The 25,366-nt window shown below is 45.4% G+C and overlaps 1 protein-coding gene across 1 annotated transcript; it reads right to left on the bottom strand.

The window, feature by feature from the left end:
• Nucleotides 1-1,483: 1,483 nt before the first annotated feature.
• Nucleotides 1,484-23,634, bottom strand: LOC144143585 (calcium-responsive transcription factor-like). Its single transcript, XM_077675393.1, has 4 exons — nucleotides 23,372-23,634; nucleotides 13,025-13,164; nucleotides 10,831-10,962; nucleotides 1,484-5,115 (listed from the first exon to the last, which is right to left on the bottom strand). Exons 1-4 carry the CDS (start codon nucleotides 23,562-23,564, stop codon nucleotides 4,678-4,680), a joined length of 903 nt encoding a protein of 300 aa, XP_077531519.1. The 5' UTR covers nucleotides 23,565-23,634; the 3' UTR covers nucleotides 1,484-4,677.
• Nucleotides 23,635-25,366: the final 1,732 nt, after the last annotated feature.

Here is a 25,366-nt window from a genome sequence, read left to right on the forward strand (position 1 = left end):
AATTAAAACCTCATGACGCAATATGGACATGCATTATAAACATGGTTACCAGTAATTAACTGTACGCTAGCACTCAAGTGATATGATCGAACAAAAATGGAGGCCCCATTGCAATCACCTAGTCATGTTTCCTTGCGGTGGACTAGTTCGCGGCGGCTGTTAGTCGCACAAGATTCCGTGATGTCAGCGAAATAGCCTGAAAGTCTGCGGAGCTTCCACAGCTTTAAATGTTTTCTCTCATATCTCAAGTATTTGTTCAAAGTTTGCAATAAAATTGATGTCATTTGTTGATTAAAATTGATGTCACCAAACTAATTGTATTTTTTTTCCTTCGTGACCCCTTTAACAGCATATGCATATGTATACAGTACATGTTGGCCACTAAACAGTGGTTGCTAAACAAATGCCCGCTTGCCAGCATTTGGGTGGCTCCTAACGATTTATTAGGATCATGACCAACATAAATTCCAAGGAATATCCATGGCACTGCAGGGCGCCTCCAAAAAAATTTGGCAGCAGGACACTCTAACGCAACCCACAGGCTCCATAAATGGAAGCCAGTAGCCGACACAGAGTGCGATGCACTAGTCAATGCAGTAAGTCTCTGCAAAAATTAAGCGGGTTCAAAGGGTAGGAAATTTTCATTGCTAAATTTTTATGCATTGCCATTCCACGTGTGGATCGACAATATAGTGAGGCCTAGCTGGCCAGTTTGGACACAAAATACTCATTTTTGTGATTTGGCACAGTTCCCAAAGGCTTACCTAGACAATTCTTTGCAAAAAAAAGAGTGAAAGCTCACAGTTGGGGATCTCGAAAGCATTGTTTAGCCTTTCCAGCAATTGTGCGAGCTTGAGGTAACTCCGCTGATAGTTTGCACCAACTGTCCTCATGTTTGCTAGCTCCCTCAGCAAGCACATGAATGCTGCAGGGAATAAAAAAGATGGTGGCCGAAGCGAAATGAGAAGGTGAATCCTGAATAAACAGCTCTTTGATTGTTAAAACAGCAGAAAAAGGAGCTGTGATGACTGCCAGTCCTTGGCTGGGGTGCCGATGCTTTAACACCCCTGAAAAGTCAAATTGGTGACACATTTGAAACAAGTTTGCCGATACTTTATAACACATCCTGAAAAGTCAAATTGGTGACGCATTTGAAACAAGTTTATTTAATTTCATCTTGAGTCGTGCTGCGTGTTACTACAATGAGTGGCCATGGACAGTCAATGGAACAAGGTGTTTATTTAACGATTGAATATATAGCCATGTTATGGTTATTACTACAAGCTCCGATATATTAACAAAAGCAAGTTAACCATTTAACTGTTAAATGGTTAACTTGCTGCATGCTGCAAATGTTGCATGCATGCAACATTTGAAGTGATAATTCTCTCTGTTGCTCTTCACATTAGAAGAAAGTACAGCCAGCCCTCATACATTTATTTCGGTGGATTAAGGGGTGGGGAGGGGGAGGGGTGGGGGGGGGAGAAGCGTATATTTGAACAAGACATGCAGGTTGGCAAATGAACTGCATTTGACGTAATGTAAAACGAAACGTCCTCATTTATTTACTTATTTTATTCATACACCTACATTGCTGTTATCGAGCATTATTGTAGGGGGAAGGCATACAGAAATGAAAATCGATAAGTAATAATCAATACAGTTAAAACGGTATGATACAAGTAGGCAGTGTAGACATGTGCATGGTACAAGACATCACACATGCGGCAAAGCATGTGCACAACATGATAACAGCAAAAGAAGTAGCAGAACCAGAAAAGTATAACAAGCGTCAATCGCACCAAAAAAATGACCTCAATTTCATATGTTCATTCACAAAACTAACATAAACATAAGTATAAATATACATACGGTGAATCACAAAGCACAAAATGTTTATTTGTACAGTACACACATGGTATAAGGAACAAAATTTAGATATTAAACATGAAACATTGCAAATTGGTAAAAAAATATGTAGGCGCAGCAACGATCACATGTTCTGGTAAGCTCTCCTAGTCATGAACACTCTTTGAAAATAATGCATATTTAAAAATGTTAATAATGGACCGGTACTCAGTTCTTTTTAGTGGGTGATGCGTTTGAGCAGAGACGTAAGTTGATGAGTTGATACCTATTCTGTTCTGATATAGTATATTGTAAAAAAGACACAGTCGCAAATATCTCCGCCTGGTTTCAATTAGATACCAACCAAACTTTTCGTGAATAGCATCACATAAACCGCAGGCTGCACATTTATGAACACTCTCTAGCACATCCATGTTTAGTTTAGTGTAAGGATCCAATGCAGAACACCCGTATTCCAAATTATCGGACGAACATTACTCATGTATAGGGTTTTTCCTAGTTCAACCAGAGATTGCAAAAAAATACATCAACACAAAGTTAAGTGATCGGCTTAATTGCCTTTGAGATTATGTAATCTATATGACTGTTCCAAGAGAGGTCATTTATAAATTTAACCCAAGATATTTGTATTCCGAAGGAGGCAAAGGACAATTTCACACCACCCAAAACATAATTAGTGGCCATGGCATAGGTTTTCTTTTTTTTAGTAAACATAAACGGAAGGGTGATTTTCCATGTTTGACTCAAGGAAAGTACACAACCAAGATGCCTCTGCAACATGTTTGAATCTGTTTAACAAGTGACACGATGGTACATTACATTTAAAAAGGTTAACAGTCATTTTTTATGTTTGACACACGGAACAAATAAAATCGAGATCCCTCTTCAACATATCTGAATCTGTTTCACGAGTGACGCGACAGTAAACACAACGATCATCTGCATACAATCCAACAGTGCTGGAAACATGCTCGGCAAGATCATCAATTTACACCAGGAAAAGAATGGGCCCCAGAACTGACCCTTGCGGGACACCTGATGACACACACACATCTGATGAAACTGCTCCGTCAAGCACAACACATTGCTTACGCCCAATAAGACAAGCCCCTTACCATTTCAGTCAATGCTTGGGTCACCCCTTGTGCCAACCATGGTGCTCCTGTGATTTCAGCGCTTACATGGGGCTTGACAGAACGGGGTTAACATTGAGTGTTTTGTGCATGTTCCCTGCAATTTTTCCAACCCTCCTTCTGGAACACCAGTGCTCTGTATTAGCTGTTAAAAAGCAAGGAATTTCCCACTGACCTGGTCGTTTTTCTCAGTAAAGGCTGGGGCCTTTGGCCTGAGCAGCTTTTGTTGGGGAGCCTCTGACTGTCAGTCTACTGCATGAAGGAACTGGTTCACTCATTATAGCGCAGGCTTCCTAAAGCTTTTTGTTTGCATTGTCCAGAGCCGCCAAATGGTCTGTGCAGTAGTAATTAAGCAATGCTGTTAAATTTTTCTGTAAGGCTACGGCTTAAGGTTCACTTCACTTTCAATAGATTTGATGAGCTGTGCGGCACGCTGACTTCAGGAAGTTCCAGTTGTGCTTCTATAGGGCTTAGTCTTCCTTCTCGGGCTTCACAGTTGGACGTGCCTGCTACAACTGTATACATAAGGCCCACTGAGGTAGCTTGTGGGAAGCTGTAGAAATGAAGTTTTACTGAACCTAGAACCTGCACAGAAATGTTTGCAGGGCAACTTCACTATTTTAAAGACCATGCACGTGCATCCTGGCTGCAACATATCTACTGTGTGGCATCCAGAAACTTGGTATAGTGTTCAGCTGCACATGCGGCACCCACGTCGCCCTCCCCGTACTCCATTGCAGTGTTCATCCACTGCATCATGTGTTTGATGAATCCGGGTGGCCTGATGTGCAAGTAGTCAGGAATATCATCACTATACGCCCTGTATGATGATGATGATCACATCACACGCCTGCTGTATTCTCGCTGCTCTGGTAGAAATTTTTGTACTGGGGCAGAAATCAAGGTAGTCGAAAATATCTTTTTTGCCTGACTGCTGTTGAGGTACTTGTGCTTCAGAACTTTGTTCTGTGCCATTATTCGTGGTGGCTACTACATTGAAGTTGAGCCTGTACGCTCTCACCCACATTTCTTTGATGGCCAGCCATTGGATTCAATGTAGGCCCTCAGCTTGCTGTTCATCCTGTGTTCGGATGATTTAAGGTCACTTATGTGACATTGCATTTTCCTCAACCGTAGACGACTTGGCAATCTTCCTCAAACGAGCGAGTATAGCATCCTTCGACTGCACACCACTGTCCGTCTTTTCGAGCCATCGGTCCAGAGCCTGCTCCCTAGGGAAGTCGCAAAGCACAACTTTGTTTTCAGGAAAGCACTCGTTCGGGGCACTTATTTCAGCATGGCTGTAGTCTGCCATCCAGTATTCTGGACTAAAGTCGGGATTCTATTACCTGAACACTTTAAGGGCTTCAGATATGCAAGTTTCTGTCTGAAACTGTGGGACAAAAGCACCGACAGTCAAGTAACCGTGGGACGTCTTCACGACAATAAGAAAAAGAGGCAGTGGATAGCTTGTTGTTTTATTAGTGACATCGAGGCATGAAACAGACCTTCCATATTTTTCCATCATAGCTTTCATGAAACGGGACTGATAGCAAAATAGAAGCGTCTCTTCACACTCCTGTTGCAGTTCTCCTTGCACTTGTGCTCTTCCTGAAGCTGCTGCCAACGTTCTTCTTGTGGTATGGCTGGTAAAACAAATTGCTGCCTGACGGTACTAATCAGTCAGGCTGGCAGCGTCTGATTGGTCCAACGAGCTGAACTCGTCCCTTCGAAGTGCAGCCTGAACATGGTTCCGTATATCTACATCTGTGGGAAAGAATGCTCTGCAGCTTTTGTCTGGCTTGGGCTTGTCAGCAAAAAGAACGTTGTTGACATAATAGTCTAGGCAGAGCCTCACAGTTGCTGTCGAAGTCACGCCCTCCCGAACCAGTTCGTGTATCTTGGCAGACACGTCTTTGTTTACAGTTTGGCTGCAGCCTGCCATTTCTTCGAAATCGTGGTTGCAGTGGGAGCTCATTGGTGACAAGGTGACGTAGATGCGTTGTTCACACTTGACCTCGGCTTTCCTTCGCAATTTCTCTTCAAGCTCCCTTATTTTTTCCGCTTTTGTTCTCCAGGTTTTCTCAATTCCTGTTCCTTCAGGGATTTGAACCTGCATTGCCACCAGAGTTATGAGCATCAAGGCAAACTTTAAGAGATGTACAAAAATGTAGGGAGATGTCAAAATATCTCGTGCAGAATTTACAGAGGCATCAACACTGAGCATTATGAGTTAGGCATTGCATGACGCAATTTTTTTAGGCGCACACTTGTCATTAGCAAGACTGGGATAGACAACATTAAGTCATAGTGAGTCAAAACAAAACAAAAAATTAAAGCGTTCCACTCAATGTGAAAGCTGTCGGAAGTGCACAGCAGTGATTCGCCATAATGGGCTGTAGCGCCGTTATCCGCTCACTGCTACCACCCAATGCAATTCAAATTTCCCGCCTTCGCAGTGCTCGTGCGCCCCCTGCCTGAAACCGCGCCAGCGGGAGTTCTGTTATTTTTGTGCTTGCTTTTCCTCCCGCACGTGCCGGCGTTGCACTCTTACTTTTTTCGCTTACTATAGTAAAAACCAACTCAACGAGCGCTCCTAACTAAATGAACGTGGGCGCTGCCGGTTAACTGCGTATATTTTGCCTCAAATGTACCTGCAGTTTTCTTTGCGCTAAACAACGTGGAGATGTATGAAAATTGCCAGCAGTTCAGGAGTTTCAAATGCTCATGACTATATAAACCGCTTGGCTTTCGCAACCTCTGGGTTACGCCGCGAGGACGGAACGCCGTGGGGCTCTACTTGGGTGCAGCGAGCGAGCTACGACGACAAGGTGAGCCCCTAAAGTGCTCTGCACTTAAAGGAGCCATGAAGAGAAAATACAACTTCGTGTAATTTGAAAGAACTAGGATTCAGTATCTCACTCAGCTCCATTACAGCCCCCCAAAATTTTTTTTGCGAGAAAAAAGCAAGAAGGATTTAAAAACTTTCAAATTTTGCGCCACAGTGACGTGTTATGAGCAAGAATGACGTCATACGGGCCAACAATAAAACATAATCTTCAGCGTGTTAACTACACGTTAGCATTCAAGTGATGCGGTCAAATGGAACTAGAGGCCCTATTACAGACGTCCAGTCATGTGTCGTCGTGACAGGTCAGTTAGGCGGCCGCCAATCGCACAAACAAGGTTCCGTGACGTCATAGAAAAGTTGCTGGAAATTGGCTAGAGGGTCGCAACTGCTCCACACGTTTTCTTTAATATCTCCATTATTTGTTCGAAGACTGCGATGATATTGGTATCATTGTTATCGGGGCTAAGCAGTCTTTAAACCCAACTTGTATTTTGTCTTCTTGGCTCCTTTAAAAGAAACTCTGGTGGTGCATCCCACTGCTGGACAAAATGGACGCAGTATGCAAAACCCAAGTAGCCATTCCAGTGAGCTGCCATTTGCCCGCACCAGTGTAGACGGTGCATGATGCTGGCAACTGCAAGTGTTGCAGACCACTCTCTCTACGGCCCCAGCATGTAATCCTGCATTTTAATAATTAATTTTGCTAAAAAATGTGCCACTGGGCGTACCATCACTTGCATTTGGGCCTTTGTACAGTCAATGAATGTCTTAAAACACATCAGTGCAAACATATGCCTCCGATACTGGCATGGCTTAATGCTTGCATCCTGCACCCGCACATTCCCCACCTAGACTGTCCGTCATTAGTGCGATTGGTGCCTTCTTTGCTTAAAAGTGTTATGTTAATGTACCACCACAAAAAGTTAAAAAGAAAAATACAATAAATTTTTATCGTATGATAAAAATACGATAAACATTGTAGTATATGTGGATAGTGATAGCGGGATAAAGAGGCTTGGTATACAGGTCAACTGAGTATACAAATGTAAAGATAACATCATTCCACTGGGTTTCAGACTGACAGGAACCAATGTCCTTTCCATATTTTGCTGCTTCAGTCTCCGCCAGTACTTGTTACATCCAGCACACAGTGCAACTCGCTTTTTCAACTCATTTTCTTCCAAGAAAATGTTACCTCTATGTGAAGTGCAATTTGTAGTCCCCTTTTCACTAATTTTCTTCGCCATGTCTATAATCAGGCGAATGATTTTTCCTGTACTGCCTGGGAAACTGATAGAAAAATTATCGAACATACAAGAATGGAAAGAAGCAATGACTCTCAGTTGAAAAATTCTGCAGCTTGCAGTTTGGTATGAGCCATGGCCTGTGCCCTGACAAAGAATGATTGTTAGCACTGTCAGCATACAGAATGTCAGCACAGTAAAGCTTTACTATACTGAATCAAACATCTGTCATCTCACATGGTATGTTCTCCCCTACGTGTGCGGTGCCTTATAAAGTTGGTTGATTATGGGGTTGATTATGGTGCCATAGCGGAGGACTCCGGATTAATTTTGACCACCCGGGGATCTTTAACGTGCACTGAAATCTCAACACACGCGCATTTTCCCTTTCTGCCTTCCCCTGAAAAGCAGCCACTCTGGCTGGGATAGAACCCATGTGGGCTCAGCAGCACAATGCCTTAGCTACACAGCCAGCACGGTCGGCTCACTTATAAATTTCAGCAAAGCATTTAAATAGCACTTCTATATACCATTTTACGAGTAGCTTCCTGGGATGCACTGATACATCAAACTTGGCAGAACTTGGGAAGGGTAAATCCACAAAGCAGATGGGAGACTGATTTATTATGCTGGCGTACCTGCAAGAAAAGTCGGCTGATCTTCAACTACTATTGAGAGCTGTCATTAAAGGGACACTGAAGTGAATTTGTCAAGCTCCCGTTTTTGCTTGCACTGCGTAGACTGGCTCAAATTAGCACACTTTTCATCGTTTATTCGGTTGACAAATCGGTAATTATTTTACAAAGCGCGAAAGAAGAAAAACTACCATGCGCGGTTTGCGGCGGCCGCACCAACTAAAGCTGTGACGTTAGGAGGAGCCGCACCGTGATTGGACGATGCCCAAGGTGAGCAACCAAACAAGTTTCGGTTTCGGTTTCGGTTCTGTAAAACACAACCGTTGGCGTTGTTGGATGGGCATTCTCAATAACTCAGTAATCATCGCACCGCGCTTCTGCCATGTTGTCAGCTGTAAAAATGCATAAAGATAAGCCTCCTAGGACGGATTGGAATCGTAGCATTCACTAGCCGAAACCTACGCAGTGCATGAACGCCCTCCGCGTACCCGCAGACGCCCAAATGTCATGCGCTTTTCCCCCATATTTGGAGCTTGCCTCCCTCATGCCTGGGTCGTAAAAAGCGTGTTCGCACCAGGCCAAGGGTCTGTTCATTCTGGCCTGTGCCCACTGCCTGCAAGCAGTCGGTGCTTATGGCAACAGCACGCCAACGAGAACTCGCTAGCGCGCCAGTGCCAGCCTGCGCGCGTTTTGTGAACTAGTTCGGGGAGCCATGAACGTTGCGGCCCAAAGAAAGCTGAACTCAATATAGAAAACATCGGCGGAAAACGAAAAAGTTAACTTACAAAAAAAAAAAGTACGTACCCGCGGGGATTCGAACTCGTGACTTGCAAAATACTTGCGGTGGCACACCTAGCAACCCAGACCGCTCGGCCACGAAGCAGGCTCGGCTTGCACCGGTAATATAGGGTATATATTGTACAACCAGTTTACACTTTTCTTTAGTTTTGACATTTCAAGCAGCTTAGGTGACTATTTGTTGTATTGCGCTCGTGCAGTAAGCGTCGCCCGAGTTTCCACAATAGCTCACGTCTAGCAATTGCATTTCGTAGACGGAAAAGCGTTCGCAGATGTGTAGTCGTGCTGCTGACCGCTGTGCTTCTTCGCCCAGCGCAAAAAAGTGCTTCCCGCACCCTAGTTTTACGCTGTACGGTAAAAATATCAGTTGATTTTATTTCCTTAGTACCTATATTGACTTCGCTGACTCTTCTCCCGCCTTCAAGAGGCCTTATATTTTCCTACTGGCATACCAGTCAGCGAAGCGTCGCATGTGCGCTTGTTCAGCGCTTGTGTGAAGCGACCTTGACTTGGAGCTAGATACAGTGTACAAACTAACAAGTAAAGAAAGGCAAATTCTACCATTCACAAACGTGTCCTGGCTTCGTTTCAACTGAGCAAACGAATTGCCACGACCCGGACGAAACGCTGGGCCGACTGACTCTGTCTGAAGGCCGGGGAGCCGTGCAGTAGCGCGGCCAATTGCCAACTTATCCCCTCCTGACGTCACACGAAAACGCCGCAGAAAATGGGCGAGCGTAAAGAGAGGAGGACAGCATTTTCGAATTAATTTTTCTACTAAATAAAATCGCGTAAACGCGCCCAGGGTGGTCGAAACATGGCCTGGGGACTTCGGACTACAATTTGCGCAAGTAATCCCGCAATGTTTACATATCACTTCAGTGTCCCTTTAAGTAAAGTATGTACTTGGCTGGGACTATAAGAATAAAATATTACTTGGGCAACAAACACAGCAAAGGTACAAAATTCTAAAAGGAACACACCAAAAAAACGAAAAAGTACAGCTTGTAATTTGTAGTACACACGAATGACTTGCGGTGCAGCGCATTAGCCCATGCATTCACACCCCAGTGGTACTACGTCACATGGTAAGGCATGAAAGTCTTGGTCACGTATGTGCTTATTCCAACTAGAGTTGAAATTTTGGCCACAAAATAAATAAACCTATACTTCCGTGACAATTATTCCAGCTACCTAACGGCAGGCCAAACCATTCAATGTAAGGATGACCGTAAGTGTGGCCCAGATCTCCCACAATCGTTTTTTATGCAGGCAGGTATGCTGCTGTGGTAGCAGACAAATTTTACACAATGTTTTGATCCTCACCAAGCTTTTCTACATGGCCACGAAAAATGGCAAAGCTACTATCACTTTGTGAAAGTTGCTGGAATGCCTCATAAAAGTTATCAGACAACACCATAGCTGGTGCACTTTTTGTGACTTGACAGTGGTCTCCAAGCAAATGCGTGCCCCGAATGCTAAACTGTAAATAGACAAGTTCATATTTCAAACGGTGGTTTTTTGGAAGACATAACAGAAAGTGTCATCCACCAGACTATATAGCTTATATTTGGTCAGGCTTTTTTTTTTTTAAGGCATTATCATGTACATCCCAGCCTGCCTGATTTACTGATCATTTAAGGGGGCACACTGGTCTTAGAAACTTTTTTTTAGTTTCCAACCAATTTTGATGAAACTTCATGGGCTTGTTCGGTTTTTTTAGCTGATTTCAAATATGTAATTAGTTTTGATGTGAGGTAACTAATTTCCAATTAAAAATTTTCCTTGATTGTTCTTGAGAACAATAGGAAAAAAACTATACAACAAAATATTACCAGCAAGGCATGAATAGATACCAGAAGTTGTGGAGAATGAAATGTGGGAAGCAGTTCTTTCGTATGGTAACCAATTAAAAATAACGCTAATTAAGCAACTCCTGAAACAAAAAATGCAAAATTTGCTTTCCATATTGGATGGTTTAAACATCCAGCTTCAGAGTGCAAAATAAATTATCTTCCTAGCTGCACTGCATGCTGGGATGTACCTCTCCAGAATTTCGTATCACCGCGATACCACTTGTGGCAAAAAAGTGGAGAATTATGAGAAAATTGTTATTCCTTTGTTGAAATCAAGCCTCTATGAGTTTTACAAGTACCTGGTACCTGTTCCACGTATGGAATTTTCGGAGGAAAAACTGTGAAAATCAAGAGAAAAGGTATACCTAAAAAAATGCTTTTTTGGGTAATTTTTCGGTCCCAAAGATCCATGCGCCCCCTTAAAACAACGAATGGGGGTCTTACCTGGAACTCTGGGTAGACACGTAGCCACTTCAAATGCATGCTTGCCGTACAACCCTTCTTTTTCGTTCCTAGTAGCCTCATTCTTTTCTTCCCAACAAAGATGTCGTTGTACCATTCCGGTGGAAAACTGGACTGAAAAAATTGAGAGAGAAGGCTGTTTATTGAAAAAGAAGAGAGGTTTGAGCATGTGATTATTAGAAAAGCACCAACTGGGGGAGTAGCAGAGAACGTTTCCGCTGAATGTCCCGACGTCTTCTCTGCTGAAGTAGGGGTACACCCCAAGGCGCAGTTGTGTCTCCAATACTATTTACCATCGCCCTGATTAACCTACCGAAAGAATTGAACAAGATCTTGGCAGGCCGCCTCAATGGAGTCCTGGATTGAGGACCCCGAGAGAGAGAAGGGTCTTTATTGAAAAAGCATAGAGGTTTGCCGGCGTTTACAGTCGCCTGCATGCTTCTTTGCTGAGGTATGGGGATGGGGGAAGAAAAGGCCCAAGAAAGAGCTGGGCAGGAAAGAAAAAGAAAAAAAAAACTGTCGAGGACTCGGCGCAATAACGGACTTTCACAAATTTGGTCTTTGGTGTGAGGTTGGGCCACGTAATTTACAATTTTGAAATCCGGCTAATGTCATCCAAATAAGAGAACAGACTCCGTAGAGCTTGGCGCTGCTTCGAGGGACAAATCCATGGTCTTAAAATAATCTTGAGAGTTAGTATTGGTCCCCGTTCCAGACGTTCAATGTTTTCAGAGAAGTGGGATCGCGGTTCCATGTAGGCCGGCACATTCTAATAAAATTTGTTCAACTGTTTCCACAGTTATGAAATCTCCCCTCACAGCTGCGCACCTCTGGTGTTTTACTGAGCTAGCTGTTTCACCTGACCTTTCCCACCTGAGCACGCCCAAGTTCACATGTCCAAGGACTACCGTAAAATACCGAGCAAGCCCCCCCCCCCCCCCTCGAAGTGCGGATAGTTCAGAGGATTTTAGGGAGGGGGGCCCTTGTAAGGAACTGCTCCGTAATTCAAAATGGCGGTGTGTAAATATTTACCAACCCTGCCTCCCCCTGAAAAAGAAAAAAAAATAATGCAGGTCAGTGGAGGGAAACACATTTTTAGTAAAGATGAAGAAGACTGTGAAGCCCCTCTCTTGTGCAACCAGTGTTAGCAATTCATACGGTGTTCCCATCAACCGCGCTGTTGGTCCTGTTAGCCAGAGAATCAATTCTAACCATCGTCTGGTCCATTTTTGAGATGTTGAACATGGTGTACTCGTGACATGTTCGGAGGGCGTTCACGGCGGAGCGGAAGGGCTTTGGTGCCTCTCAGAAATCTTCCAGTGTCTCCTGGCTTTCATTACGAAGTCACAGGCACGTAAGGATATTTCAGATGACAATAACAAAATGGCTTTGATTGATTGATTGATTGACTGTAGGGTTTAACGCGCTGACGCAACGCAGGCGATGAGGCGCGCCGTAGTGGAAGGCTCCGGATTAATTTTGACCACCTGGGGATCTTGGACGTGTGCCGAAATCTCGTACACACGGGCGTTTTTGAAGCGGCCGCCGCGACCGGGAATCGAACCCGCAACCTCGTGCTCAGCAGGGCAACGCCTCACTGAGCCTGATTGATTGATTGATTGATTGATTGATTGATTGATTGATTGATTGATTGATTGTAGGGTTTAACGCGCTGACGCAACGCAGGCAATGAGGCGGGCCGTAGTGGAGGGCTCCGGATTAATTTTGACCACCTGGGGATGTTTAACGTGCGTCGAAATCTCGTACACATGGGCGTTTTTGCTTTTCGCCTCCATCAGAAAAGCGGCCGCCGCGGCCGGGAATCGAACCCGCGACCTCGTGCTCAGCAGCGCAATGCCTTTAGCCACTGAGCCACCGCGGCGGGTAATAACGAAATGGCGAGCGTGTGCAGAATTAACGGCGACCCTGTGTTATTGGATTGAATTAGACTGGTTTGGACAAGAGCGCAGTCAGAAGTGTTCCTAGGCGGTTTCAATTTCACTGGTTTGGGCCATCAACAGGTAATTGGGGGAGGGGGGGGGGGGGGTTGCTTGTTCAGTAGTGCGCGAAAACTCGAAATACTCAGATTATGAGAGGGGGGGCACTTGCAAGGGTGGGGTCACTTGACTGGTGTTTTACGGTACACTAAGCATATATGTTTTTAGCGTATACTCACCATGGTAATGCTTGGCCAGTCCTTTCTCTTGTTGCGATCAATGCCCATGACACAGTCCTTCTTGACTCGTCTGGTGACTTGGAATGGCATATCAAGGGAGATTGGCAAGGCGCCTCGGTTTGAAGAAAACATGAACCTTGCTGTAGATAAAGAAGGCACTGTTTTGCAAACCACACAGGCAGTACAAAAATGTCTTTCGCATATCACGCCACGACTATTTCACTGAGGGTTCACTGCAATAAGCTTAGGTCTCCCTCTCAAAATACAAATGAGTAGTATAAAAAATCTAGCTGTTTTGAACAACAAAAAAGTGCGCAGTAATTAGCCAGTCGATGCTGCCTTCACTAGTCAATTTCCCATTAAAAGATGCAGTACCAGTCCAAATTTCTGCTTGAACTGTACGTATCTTGGCAAGGTTTGGCAGAAAAGGAGAGAACCATTGGCAGTGGGAGGCAAGGTGGGCAGAATTGCAAGGAGGGCTTCAGGGACCCCCTGAAATGCTGCGACAAATTTGAGTAAAGCCGGAACAATTTTGTTTGCTGTCTTCGGGTGCTTTTTTTTTTACTTTTTGTCTGTTGGTCGCAATACATTTTTAAACGGAGAGCACTTTAAATTTACCCGGGATAAACACAAAAAATTTAAACGTACAGAGTGAATGAGGAGTGGTTTCTGTCTTTTTTGAGTGAAGGCCCTCCCTCGTAGTTGGTGGTCAGAAATGTGATCAGTCAAATTCATTTCTTGTGCCAATTGCGCGAATCCCTTGGTTTTCCTGCACTGTACCAGCTTGCCCCTTAAAACTATTTCAGTGACGCCCCTCACAAAAAAGTACCTTGCATCTACATGAACACTGTCTTAGGTGGCATAAATGAAAACCCATTCTTGTCGCGTTTACCGGCCATGACCAGAACAGAAGAGAAGAGAAGAGCAGCACAACCTAGCTGATTAACTTCATTTAGGAAGCCTGGACCGAGGCCTCCGAACCTCTTCCCTTAATTCCCTTTCACCCGCCTTTGTAGTGCCCTTTATTAGGCTGCCGTTGTGTTATAAATCTTTTAATGTTTTTTCCTATATATATATACTTATGCTGACATCCAGGAACCCTTTAGGCGTTAGAGGCCAAATTGGACCAGGTATAAGATAGAAAGAATGTGATTAATTTTTGCATGAAAAATAGGGTTGCAGGTGAATTTCTCAAACAAACTACGACTGCTTCTCATCTGGTTATCCAATCGCGCTCAAAACCCAGTATTAAAATTTAAGGACTGACTTTTTGTAATTAAACACGTGCATTTGTATCCCATGATAATCACTTCGAAACGTTAACCGAAGCACGTATATATATATATATATATACAAAGTAAGAAACCTCGGTAAGAGCAACAGCGGAGGGTTTATTTCGACGTTTCGACTTCGAGACAAGTCTTCGACGTTTCGACTTCGAGACAAGCCTTCTACAGGAATGTAGAAGACTTGTCTCGAAGTCGAAACGTCGAAATAAACCCTCCGCTGTTGCTCTTACCGAGGTTTCTTACTTTGTGTTCACCACGCCTTCGGCCCCATCGCCAGCATGCCAGTTGTTTATATATATATATATATATATATATATATATATATATATATATGAAACGGACGATGCTATATGTACTACGTAGTGAAGCCCCACCGGAAATTGCTATACGCACTACCCATATAGCGCCATCTATGGGTGCTGTCAGAAACACTTTTTTTTTGTGTTTTTTAACGTACGTGGTCAAGCGTTCGGACGGTCGACATGGCTGCTTTTCGTCGCTTTTGACCGACCCATGAATGGATCGATCCCACCAATCTTGTTGCGACAAATCACGGTAATAAAGCGCAAGTCTTGAGTCGTGGGCCGGGCTGATGTACACGATTCGCGCCAGGGCCGTCAAGCTGGCGTGGCAACTTCCCGATCGCGCCGTCAACACACCGCAGTGGTTTGAAGACGGCTTGCCCAATCTGAAGGTAGGTATTTCTGGCCTCGTTGGTTTGTCCCGTAACGCTTGCTTTACTGATGTTGAAGTTGGAGACCCGCGTGGACCGCCGAGCTTATATTTCCGTCACCAGCCTTTCCAGCCGATGCGCGAGCATGCATGCATGCATGTCGCGTGGGTCCTTCAGCCGGCCCGTGCAATTGAACGGTGCGAACGCGTATTGTATGCCTTCAGCGCGTTTCCCCTCGCCTTGTTAAATGTCGTTGCATGAATTGTTACAAAGGGATGACGCATAACGACAAGCACTTTTTTAATCAACAAGTGTGAAGCTATTAGTAATGATAGGAGAAGCCCAGACAACACACAATATCCCCAGGACGTCCTCAAAAGGTCCAAACGTCCTCACTGCTTTTGCGATGTCCTCAGGACATCCCCAGTACGTCAGTGCGCTTGGTGTCCTAGAAACTCAGGATTTGCTAATTTTGGTCTCTAGAAGACTATGGGAACGCTCGCTAATATAGTTTTCACGCGCAGGTACTTCACACGGATAGTGATTAGCGTTCTCGTCCACATTGTATGTTTGTAACACAGGTAACAAAATAGCGCTTCTAATTTACTAGCTGGGTACACTTTCAACATTCAGAAGAATACAAACATCTTCTGCAAATTTTAAAATTAAAAATGATGCAAAAGAGAAAATGTTCAGTTCGTGCATGCGTTTTGTGCGAAACAATTTTTCAGCACTTCTATTTTGCTGCTGGCCACCATGCGCAAGTACTTATTTTAGTCAAGCCAAGTTGAAAGTTTGAAGACGAGCCAGTCGGCCTTGAGAAAAATGGCAGCCACCGTCCACGCAGCCACGCACAGAGGTAAGTCACCTGTCGTGGGTGCAAATAACAAATGTGAGCGCTCTGTATAATTTTACTGGATTCGAAATGTCAGAAAGCAGCGAGCGGCAGCTCAGGCGGGTACGGAAGTGCCGCATCGATGCATTTTCTGCGTTAATTGGCAGCGCACAAATCGACTTTGTGCCCGACTTTGCCCAAGCCGTCGACATTGCAACAACGCGGGCTTTGTTTAGAAGCAACTGAATTAGATGCTAGCACACGCTCGAGTTGTAGGCGTAATCCCAGTCCGAGCAACCACCAGCAGCAAAGTTCATGACATACTGCTGTGTCTGTAATGAAGCGTCGCCACATTGAGAGTCGCGTTGCGCGGCCCCTGTCCAGCGGAGATTACGAGTTGTCAAGACCACAGTTGTGTTGACGAAGACGATGAAGACACCACGTTGGCGTTTCGGCACCAACTGCAGGAGTGGGTGGTAAACTCTAAATCGACCCTTGCCGCGGTTACATCACTGCTTGGTGTGTTGCGCAGCCACACGTGTTTTTCTTCACTCCCATCGTCTGCAAGAGCCCTGCTGCACACACCAAGGTCCAGTAGTACTTCGCAGCGTTCATGGGGGAAAGTACACTCGAAAAATTTATACAGAGTGTTGCGACGATAATTGGAACACTTTAAATTTTTTTCCTGAGCGAACCGCCACTCTGTTTGCGCTCGGACTTCACACGAAGGTCGCATTTTGTGGTCTATTTTGTTTGACACTGGGAACAACGACGGTACTTACCTGTTTATCCTGAAAATAAAAACGATTTTCACCTATGGAAAAATGGCGCTGATTTGGACGTGCGAGCCCGAAAACCGGGTTTTCTGATTGTCTGCTAGCTCATGCCTAGGTGCATGTTCTGATCGTCTGCTCCACTGTTTGGCTCCTTCCTACCGTGAATCCCAAACGTGCGTTTCGCTCTGCATACTCCAGGTGGTTCCGTCGTTCCAACATCAACTTGCGCTGGCTCGCATGTTTGTATTTATTTGTATTTATTTGTATAAAATCGTTTGTATTTATTTTCAGAATACAAAGTTAAGTACCATCGTTTGTTCCCGGTATCAAACAAAATAGACCACAAAATGCGACCTTCGTTGCAAGTTTCAGCGCGAACAGAGCGGCGGTTCGCTCAGGAAAATTTTTTTAAGTGTTCCAATAATCGTGGCAACACACTGTACAGTAAACACGGGAGCGCACGTCACTCAGTACATGCAGAGAGGTCTGGTGATGGGATGGCGAACTGTCGCAGTTCGTACATTTGGCGGATCCACCCCCTGACAACGGTTGATTGCGCTGCCGTGGTAGCTATGTTAGATACCTGGAAATGATTCCAGAGAATACATGTTCCAATGAAGGGCTTTTTATCAAACGCGAGACGGCGCAAACGGATTAAAGCGTTTTCTTTTCGCTTCCTTATTGGGTGATAAAAAAATGTTATCCTCCGTGACTAACTGATGCAGCAGGCAGGCGCGCGATAAAGCGCTTTCAGGGAGTGCGTCCGCCAACCGCACAAACTGCGAGAGCATGCCATCCTCTCACCAGAGCGCTCTGCATGTATTGAGCGGCACGCGCTCCCGTGTTTACTGTAATAAAGCTTTCGACTGTACCACCACTTCGGTGTAGAAGCAGGACTGTGCAAAATACTTCAGGATTGTCCAGAGCTCCCTGCAGAACTCGGCCTTTCCCCACCTGTGAATTGCGAGTATGTTGATAGACAATGACTTCATCTAACTGGCATGAGGGAAATGGTGTGTGGGTGTGTGTTGTGTAATGGTGTGAGGGAAAGGGCACTGTCAACATTTTGGGAAGAAAATAGCTTAAAATTTTAGAGAAACATTTGGAGCGTGGTCTATACATTTTGCATTGGAAGCTAATTGGGTAAAGGTAATTAAACAATGGCTACTACTCATTCAGCACACCTTGGAAGGCACTGAACCATGCCCAGCAATACTTCCCCTTTAGAACTTTGAAAATATAGCCGTGCAGCTGGGTGAGCAAATTTTTTAGCATTTTAGTCAGGTTGTCAAAGCCTGTAATAATGCAACGAAGTTGCAATGCACTCTTTTTTTTATAGACAAGACTTTTGCCAGGTTGGCCATTTTCTGGTGACCGATGCGCCACCTGGCGAGCATTTCTGGGGGACTGCGGGGCCAACAGACGACACCGCAGTCACACTGTTGGGCCGTGCCGTGCGTGGTTATCAGACGTCCCAGCAGCATGAAAAATCGGTGTCACTTATTTGGTAGCGTGAGGTTTAACAGTGCTTAAAAGGGGATGTTTGAAGCGTTGGAGGGCTGTCCACTTTGCCCATTAATTCCGTTCTCAACCCACTAAGGTGGCGTGCCCCCCTATGCGCGCTTTGTCCTGATGGGGGTTGTCTGTGAGGCTACATTTCGCCGCGCCAGCAGGTCGTACACCCGACCTTTTATCACCAATTGATATTTATTTTCTTCATTCAGGGCAGGTTGCAGTCATTGCCTTTACTTGGCAATGTACAGAGGCTATCCGTCTGGGCGTCATTATGCCGTTGTTGGCTGCACCAACAATCCGCGTAAGTGCAAAGTGCTCATACAAGAAACGTGTGAAGTGCACCACAGCAAAAGAAGTGTCGGCATGTGGGGAGTCTATTCGCTGCACAAATTTCCTGCATCCCTCTAGTCCCACCGCGAATGGGTCGTCGTGCTGAATTACAAAGTCTTCGAAAGTAGCAAATTTGCAAGAGTAAGTACCGTCGTACGCTGCTTTGGAAGCACTGTTTATTCACCCTCATGCTAAATACTTATGGCGCGTTTAAAGAGGTTTTGCGTTTTAGCGATTTACCGAAACGACCGGGCATGCTCCGCTACCGCGACACTCCTATTTCGCTTTCGGCTCGCCGTTTTGGCGCACCCGAGCTGGCAGCATAGGTGTAGGGTTGATTTTTACCACCTTCCCGTCGATGAAATGAACAGAGAATACCTCCAGAGCACAGACACGTGCGATAAGAATTTAGCATGACAGTGAATAAACAGTGCTTCCAAAGCAGCGTAGGACCGTAGTTACCCTCGCAAATTTGCTAGGTTCGAACACTTTCCAATTCAGCACGACGACCCATTCACCGTGGCTCTTGAGGGATGCAGGAAATTTGTAAAGTGAATAGACTCCGCACATGCAGACACTTTTGTTGTGGTGCACTTAACTTGTTTCTTGTATGAGCACTTTGCGCTTATGTTGATAGTTGGTTCAGCTAACAACGGCGTAGTGACGCCCGGACAGGTAGCTGCTGTGCATTGCCAAGTGAAGGCAATGACGGCAACCTGCCCACATGAAGAAAGTAAATGTCAATTGGTGATAAAGCGTTGGGCGTTCGTCCTGCTGGCACAACGAAAGATATCCTCACAGGCAACCCCCATCAGGACAGCACGCGTAGGGTGCATGCTTGCCGCCTTAGCGAGTTGAGAACGGAATTAATGGGCAAAGCTGGCTGCTCCCCGACGCTTTGAACATTCCCCTTAAAGCACTGTTAAAGTTCACACTGTTGACATACCGAATAAGTGACACCGAGTTTCGATGTCGCTGGGACATCTAATAACCAAGCACGGCGCAACAGCGTGACTGTGCTATCGTCTGCTCGCCCTGTAGTCCCCAAGAAATGCCCGGAAGCTGGCACATCGTTAGTTAAAAAATGGCAGCGCCCAGTGCACAGAAAAGTCTTGTGTAAATGCTTTGCTAATTTGTTGTGCTTGTATCATTTTTCTAGGTCGTTGGGGCAGTCGGACTCCAGTGACTACTAGGCTCTCCAGTGGACTCCGGTGACGATTCACAGCATGTGTCGCCTCACATTGCACTACGATGCATTTACTTGTGCAATAAATCACCATCACCAGCATATTTTGCGTACTTGTGTCATCACGAGGAGGCTTGTGCAGTACTGGTTTTAGATAAATGCTACACATAAAGGCTGTACCCTGTGGAGATTCTGGGGGTACACAGTGACATACCTTGGCAAAGAGTCAACTGCACAAATACCTCGGGGTTGGCAGTACCAAGCCCAGGCCCCTCCTTTCTCAAACACCCTGTGCATAACACCTAGCAACAAAAAAGCATGGCTAGAAAGTAGTCCTCAAAATGTCCTGACGTCGTACAGTAGTCCTTCGAATGTACTGTAATCATTCGTGGCTTCCTTTTAAGGATGTTCTGAGGATGTGCTGAGGCCGGACAATAGGACCTTTTCAGTACCAATTGAGTATCAGAAGAGGACATACTGAGGACATAATATCCTCAATAGAACGTCCTCGGGACGTGCTCAGGATGTGTTTGTGTTGTCTGGGAGGGGGGAGTCAGGGCTGATGCTTGGATCCGCTTCCTAGTGCCGAATAGGCATGGAGGCGTATATCTTTCTCAGGGCCAAAACGCCGTTCCAAGTTGTAGTGAAAGTTGTGGAACAGACCATGAAGGCACCCGTGCCCTTTTTCTTATCGTTTCTCTTTGAATCAGCTTCGTATTTATGCATTGAGAACCAGTTCGGCCAGCGGCACACTGTATTGGTTCCTAATGTATAAGCATGGGCGTCAGCAGGATTTTATCTTGAGGCACGAAGGAAGAGGGAGAGGGCATGGGGGAGGGTGCAAGTGCTGGGGTAGCTTTGGGGGGGGGGGGGGGCAACATGTATACGTTCCCATTCTGCAGTATGATTCTAATCTTGTACATTGCTAAATCTTGTACATTGCTAATTTGAATCAGAAGTGGTTTTCTTTGGGTGGCAATTCCTTTTTAAAAAAAAAATGTAGTTCTTACTGTAAACAGCACCAAGCAGCAAAAAAAAAAAAGGATATCAGTTCTAAGGAGGAAAAAGGTTCACGTCAATTTATAAGGCTATTAAGACTACGACAGCTTTTGTATGTGGTGTGGTTCCAGTTGGGCTAACAAGTGATTTGCAAAAAAATTGGACACCACTTCACACTGTGTGGTCGCATACACTTCTGCACCATCTGCCCCAATTTTCTGTGACTGGTAATAAAAACTGGCTGCTTCAAAATAATAATAAAGAAATTTCTTAGCCACATTTACATTCAGGCAAAAAGTATTGTGTAGCCATTTCATGTGATAATGGTTGGTATGGAAAATCATGCTCAATAGGTTTTTCACGAAAGTTGGTTTCAAGAATTGAAATTGGGCCAGTAGAACAAAAAATAACACAAAATGAAGAAGGTCCTGGGTTTTGCCATGTATATTTTTTTGCTCTTTTTCTATCATGTATAGAAGGAACACAGCCATATTGCTAATTATATTGCACCTTTGGTTTTACAGGTCACCCAGAAAGGACAACACCAACTGAAGCTGAGGATATGGTGTAATAAAAATTTACTTTATATTGTAAAACAATGGCAGTGTTGATGTCTTCTTGAAAGTGTAAGAAACAACAGCCTTTCTTGGACCTTCCGCATGGAGACATATTTTTGGATAACCTGAAAACAATGTAAAATACTCAACTCGTTTCTTCTTGTCTTCTTTTTCTTTTAGGGTGGAGGGTGCTTCTTTTTTTTTCAGGTTGTTTTGAGTTGACGGTTTTTCACGATTGATTCAGTTATTTAAGCATCCTGGAGTAGACATATTCTCATTACAACTGAGCAGACGTCGCGTGACGTTTAACATACGAAGCGTTACACGTGCACCCTGCATGCTCATCATGAGCACGGACGAGTTGCAGTGTATGAATGAAGATAGCACAGAATTCTTTTATCAGCATGTAACCACCTAAGAGTCACATACTGGAGCAAGATCATGGTCATCTTATGTGCATAGAAATTATAGCAGTTGCCCTGCCAGTTGGAAAACATACAATTCAAACAACGCAGATGCTAATCGATATAATTCCTTCTGCTTAGAAATGGCCTCTTTCCTGTATTTTCTAGTTTATAAATGTAACATGACGCTTGGCTGCAGCAACTCTGATAAACTAGAAAGTGTCAGCAATGAAGAGATGGGCATTGCTTCTGCATAATTTACGGAGATAATTTTTTTTACCATTCGTGATGTGAAATTTTGTAGGCGAGTCTTTGGATCTTGGTAAGAAACTGTTACAATGCACAAAGTAAAACATGGTGGACAAATGGCACTGCTAGCATGTGACATTATGTAGGTGAAAGAATGCAAGATAAAAGTTCTATACATCTTCCTGTTTCCTTTTCCTGTGTCTGCATGTTGAAAGCGCCTTTATTTACCAAAAGAAGGCCGAGTGGGAGGAGGGGTGTGAAACGTTTAAAGGTTACACTGCAAAAGAATGTGTCCTAAGCGTTTCTTAAACACTATGGATGAGCTGCTTTACATCAGAAGCGTTTCTTACTATCACATTTAGCCCCGGTGACTTTCTTGCACAGCTTAACCGCCATGCGGAAAAGCCAACTTTAACAGCTCGAGGCAAGGTGTACAAACACAGATATGAGCACAGGTGCACGTTCTCCCGTTTGTACTCAGGAGTTCCTGTAGAACATGATTTAGTTAACTGCTGCGTAGTCAATTAAAACTGGTGTTTTGTGCGCCGCCGAAACCACAACGCGCTAAGAGGCACGGGGCAGCGTTGTAGACATCTCACTCAGGGATCTTTAGTGTTGATCGAAACATCGGGTACGCAAAGTAATTTCTCTCCTTCATCGTAAATTCAACGCAGCCTTGGCTGCCGGGAATCGAACCCGAGACATTGTACCCCCTGCAGCCATGAGAGACCATGCGAGATCTGAGCAATCTGACGCCCGATAAATCTTATTAAGGCGAATAAAGCCGCCGTGGGATATTATTTAGAGAGTTGGCAATACCCAGGAATGAACAGCTTCGGGCTACACATACTTGCTTACGCAAAACTCAAAAATAAAATAAACAAAAAATGAGGTGGCCGGCCCGACCAAACATACGATATGTTGATCAACACCGTATTAACCGTATGTTGTGCACCGGCTGCCCGCGTAATTTCTGTTCCTGCCTCGATTAAAAGCTCAAACGCGTCGTAAACGGCCCTGTGGGCAGCCATAATCTATTTCACGCCCATGACTACAGCGCAAACTTTGCCGTGACCGAAACCAGGTACGTTGCCGTTCGTACGGAGATCGCGTCAGCCCGCCACCAAGCAAGCTCGGAGCGTTTCTGACAGCCCCTCATAGATGGCGCTATACGGGCAGTGCGTATAGCAATTTCCGGTGGGACTTCACTACGCGCTGCGCGGTGCACATAATGGGGCTCTTCCATTTACAGTTCGACTCACCGCGGATAGTCCGCGGGTAGTCCCAGGATTCCCCGAAGCCATAGGGATACACGGGAAAATCGAATGCCGCACCATTGCCGCACTGCTTCTCGGGGAGTCCGCGGTGAGTCCGAGACTGTAAATCGAAGAGCCCCAATATGTTCGCAAGCCGCCTGCTTCATCATTTCAGGACGCTTATATGCATAAACACTGAGCGTCAGCGGCTAAATAAGGGCTTTCGTGTGTTGTCACGTTTTTTGTAGTATAAATGATTGATAAATGATTGTACTTACTGGCTCCAGACTTGTGATCCCATGACGACTCAGTACAAAATTGAATGCGCACACTTTCCAGTCTTCTCTCAAACTCCTGAAGGTCTTGGTCAGAAAGTAAGAAACCTGTCCAGTTTTCGCCAACTCTTGTCAAATCTCGCAGACACTCTTTCATTATGGTCTCCTGCGGATCATCCTGAGGATCGGGATCCATCACTTCGAAGCAGTTCACGTTCCAACAGCTGACGGATGAGCCTTCCGCGGCGAAAAGCTCGAAGCTAAGGAAAAAGTAGTGGTTCAAACGAGTGCCGAAATGGGAGGTAAAAAAACGGATGAAATCGTTTGGGGGCGCTGCAAACGTTACCCCTACATCGTAGCGCAGCGGATACAGTACTGGGCTCCTACGCAGAAATCCTCGGTTCAAATCTCGGGTGGAGCCACGTTTTTTTTTCTTTTTATATAGTGCCACATTATGCCGGGAAAAGCACCTAAAATGATCGTACTGTTGCTCTGCACTGAATTTTTGGGTTAGTGTAGGTTGTGGCAGTGTTAGTGGAGGGGGCGGCCGTTTAATACAACCAACATATAGCAACACATAGTGTCACTATATATTGTGACTCTAGCAACACATAATTACTTGTGCAGCGTCCCTGCCAACTGCAGACAAGTAAGTGCATAACCGGACACAGTGGCGTGGCCAGAGGGGGGCCCCCCACCGCGAAATTTTCACTGCACCCCCCTCCTCCTCAGTAGCGTCGCCAGAGGGGGCTCCCCCCCTCCTCCGAAATTTTTCCGGCCCTCGCCGTGCTGACTGTTTTGCTTAGTACGTCGCCTGCGAACAAAGGCGCATATCTTTCGCAAGTGCCGCTATTAGAAACATGCACGACTAAAATGCCTGCCCTACGCATTCGTGCTTACACAAAACGAAGCGCCCGAGTCAGGATAATTGCGGAGGGGTGCAGCTCCGAAACCGATCGCGCCTTCGGGTAAGCTCAGCCCGCGGGACGCCGAAGGCGCGCGTTGTGTCCCTTTGTGCGTCACATGTCGCCACACGGAGAATATTTCGCTGGCTGAGGGTGCGCACTAACTCGCGACGGAAAAAAAGAGGGACCGTCGGCCAGGTGAAGACTTGTGAAAGAGAACAGACGATCATTGTATGTTAAGCAGAACAACATGCAAGCGGTGGTGGCAGACCACGGCCTCTCCACCTCATAAAAAGGGGGAGATAGAGCGGCCGTGGGCAGACATTCAAAACTCCTGCATGGTAATTGAAGAATGCGATGCATGGGCTGCATATTGGGCGAAATGTGGGGTTTACCTGAATGAATGTCGTGCGTGGGCAGAAAGCCTTTGTGAGTGAGGGCGCACAGCAAAGTACGCCCCTCTCCCGCGCGTCACCCCTTCATTCTTCCTTTTTCACGTTTCTGTCGAGCCCTCGAGGGTGTTGTTGGTGTGGTCTCAGACTGCGCGCACTGCGTGTCGATGTTGGGACAGTCGTTTTCACCTCCGCGATTAGGCAGATTTGTCCGGCGGTATTTTTCCCTAAGCTAGGAAATTGGAGAACAGACAAAAAGGGCGCGCTGCGGCTCGCCGAGCCAGTTCCAGACTTTATCCTAAATGGGGAGACACGGCGGTCACTGACTCACTAGCCCTGCCACAGGCAGGCGCAGTCGCGACAGTAACAAAGAACCGATGGCCATCTTCGACCTCGGTCAAAGCCCCTCCATTGCGTCCACGGCCGCTTTTTACCTGGGCGGCGGCTGCCCGGAGCAGTGTATATTCACGGGCTTAATTGAGCCACAACTACAGCAATATGCTGCAAGGACAGAAGCGCCCATGCCTTTGAGAAGCTCATGTTCTAAGTACCAACACACAAGAGGCCTCAAATTGTAAGTCATTTTCTTCCATTGATTTTTCCTTGCATGATCACTGATGTCTTTTGACGATGGAGGTTGCTGTTCCTTAAGCTGTGCGGTGTAGATCAATTGATCACTTCCTAAATTTTTATGATGTTAG

This window comes from Haemaphysalis longicornis, unplaced genomic scaffold (genome assembly GCF_048455015.1).
Source record: "Haemaphysalis longicornis isolate Haplotype H1 unplaced genomic scaffold, Haemaphysalis longicornis Haplotype H1 scaffold_6, whole genome shotgun sequence".
In the NCBI taxonomy this organism is placed as follows: Eukaryota; Metazoa; Arthropoda; class Arachnida; order Ixodida; family Ixodidae; genus Haemaphysalis; species Haemaphysalis longicornis.

What these genes read in the sequence shown, in the direction of transcription:
- LOC144143585 (XM_077675393.1), bottom strand. Translation starts at nt 23,564, where the DNA reads ATGGATCCCGATCCTCAGGATGATCCGCAGGAGACCATAATGAAAGAG. An exon ending in GGATCACAAGTCTGGAGCCA is followed by an intron (nt 13,165 to 23,371) that starts GTAAGTACAATC and finishes CTTTATCTACAG; the next exon opens with CAAGGTTCATGTTTTCTTCA. An exon ending in ACTGGCCAAGCATTACCATG is followed by an intron (nt 10,963 to 13,024) that starts GTGAGTATACGC and finishes CAATTTTTTCAG; the next exon opens with TCCAGTTTTCCACCGGAATG.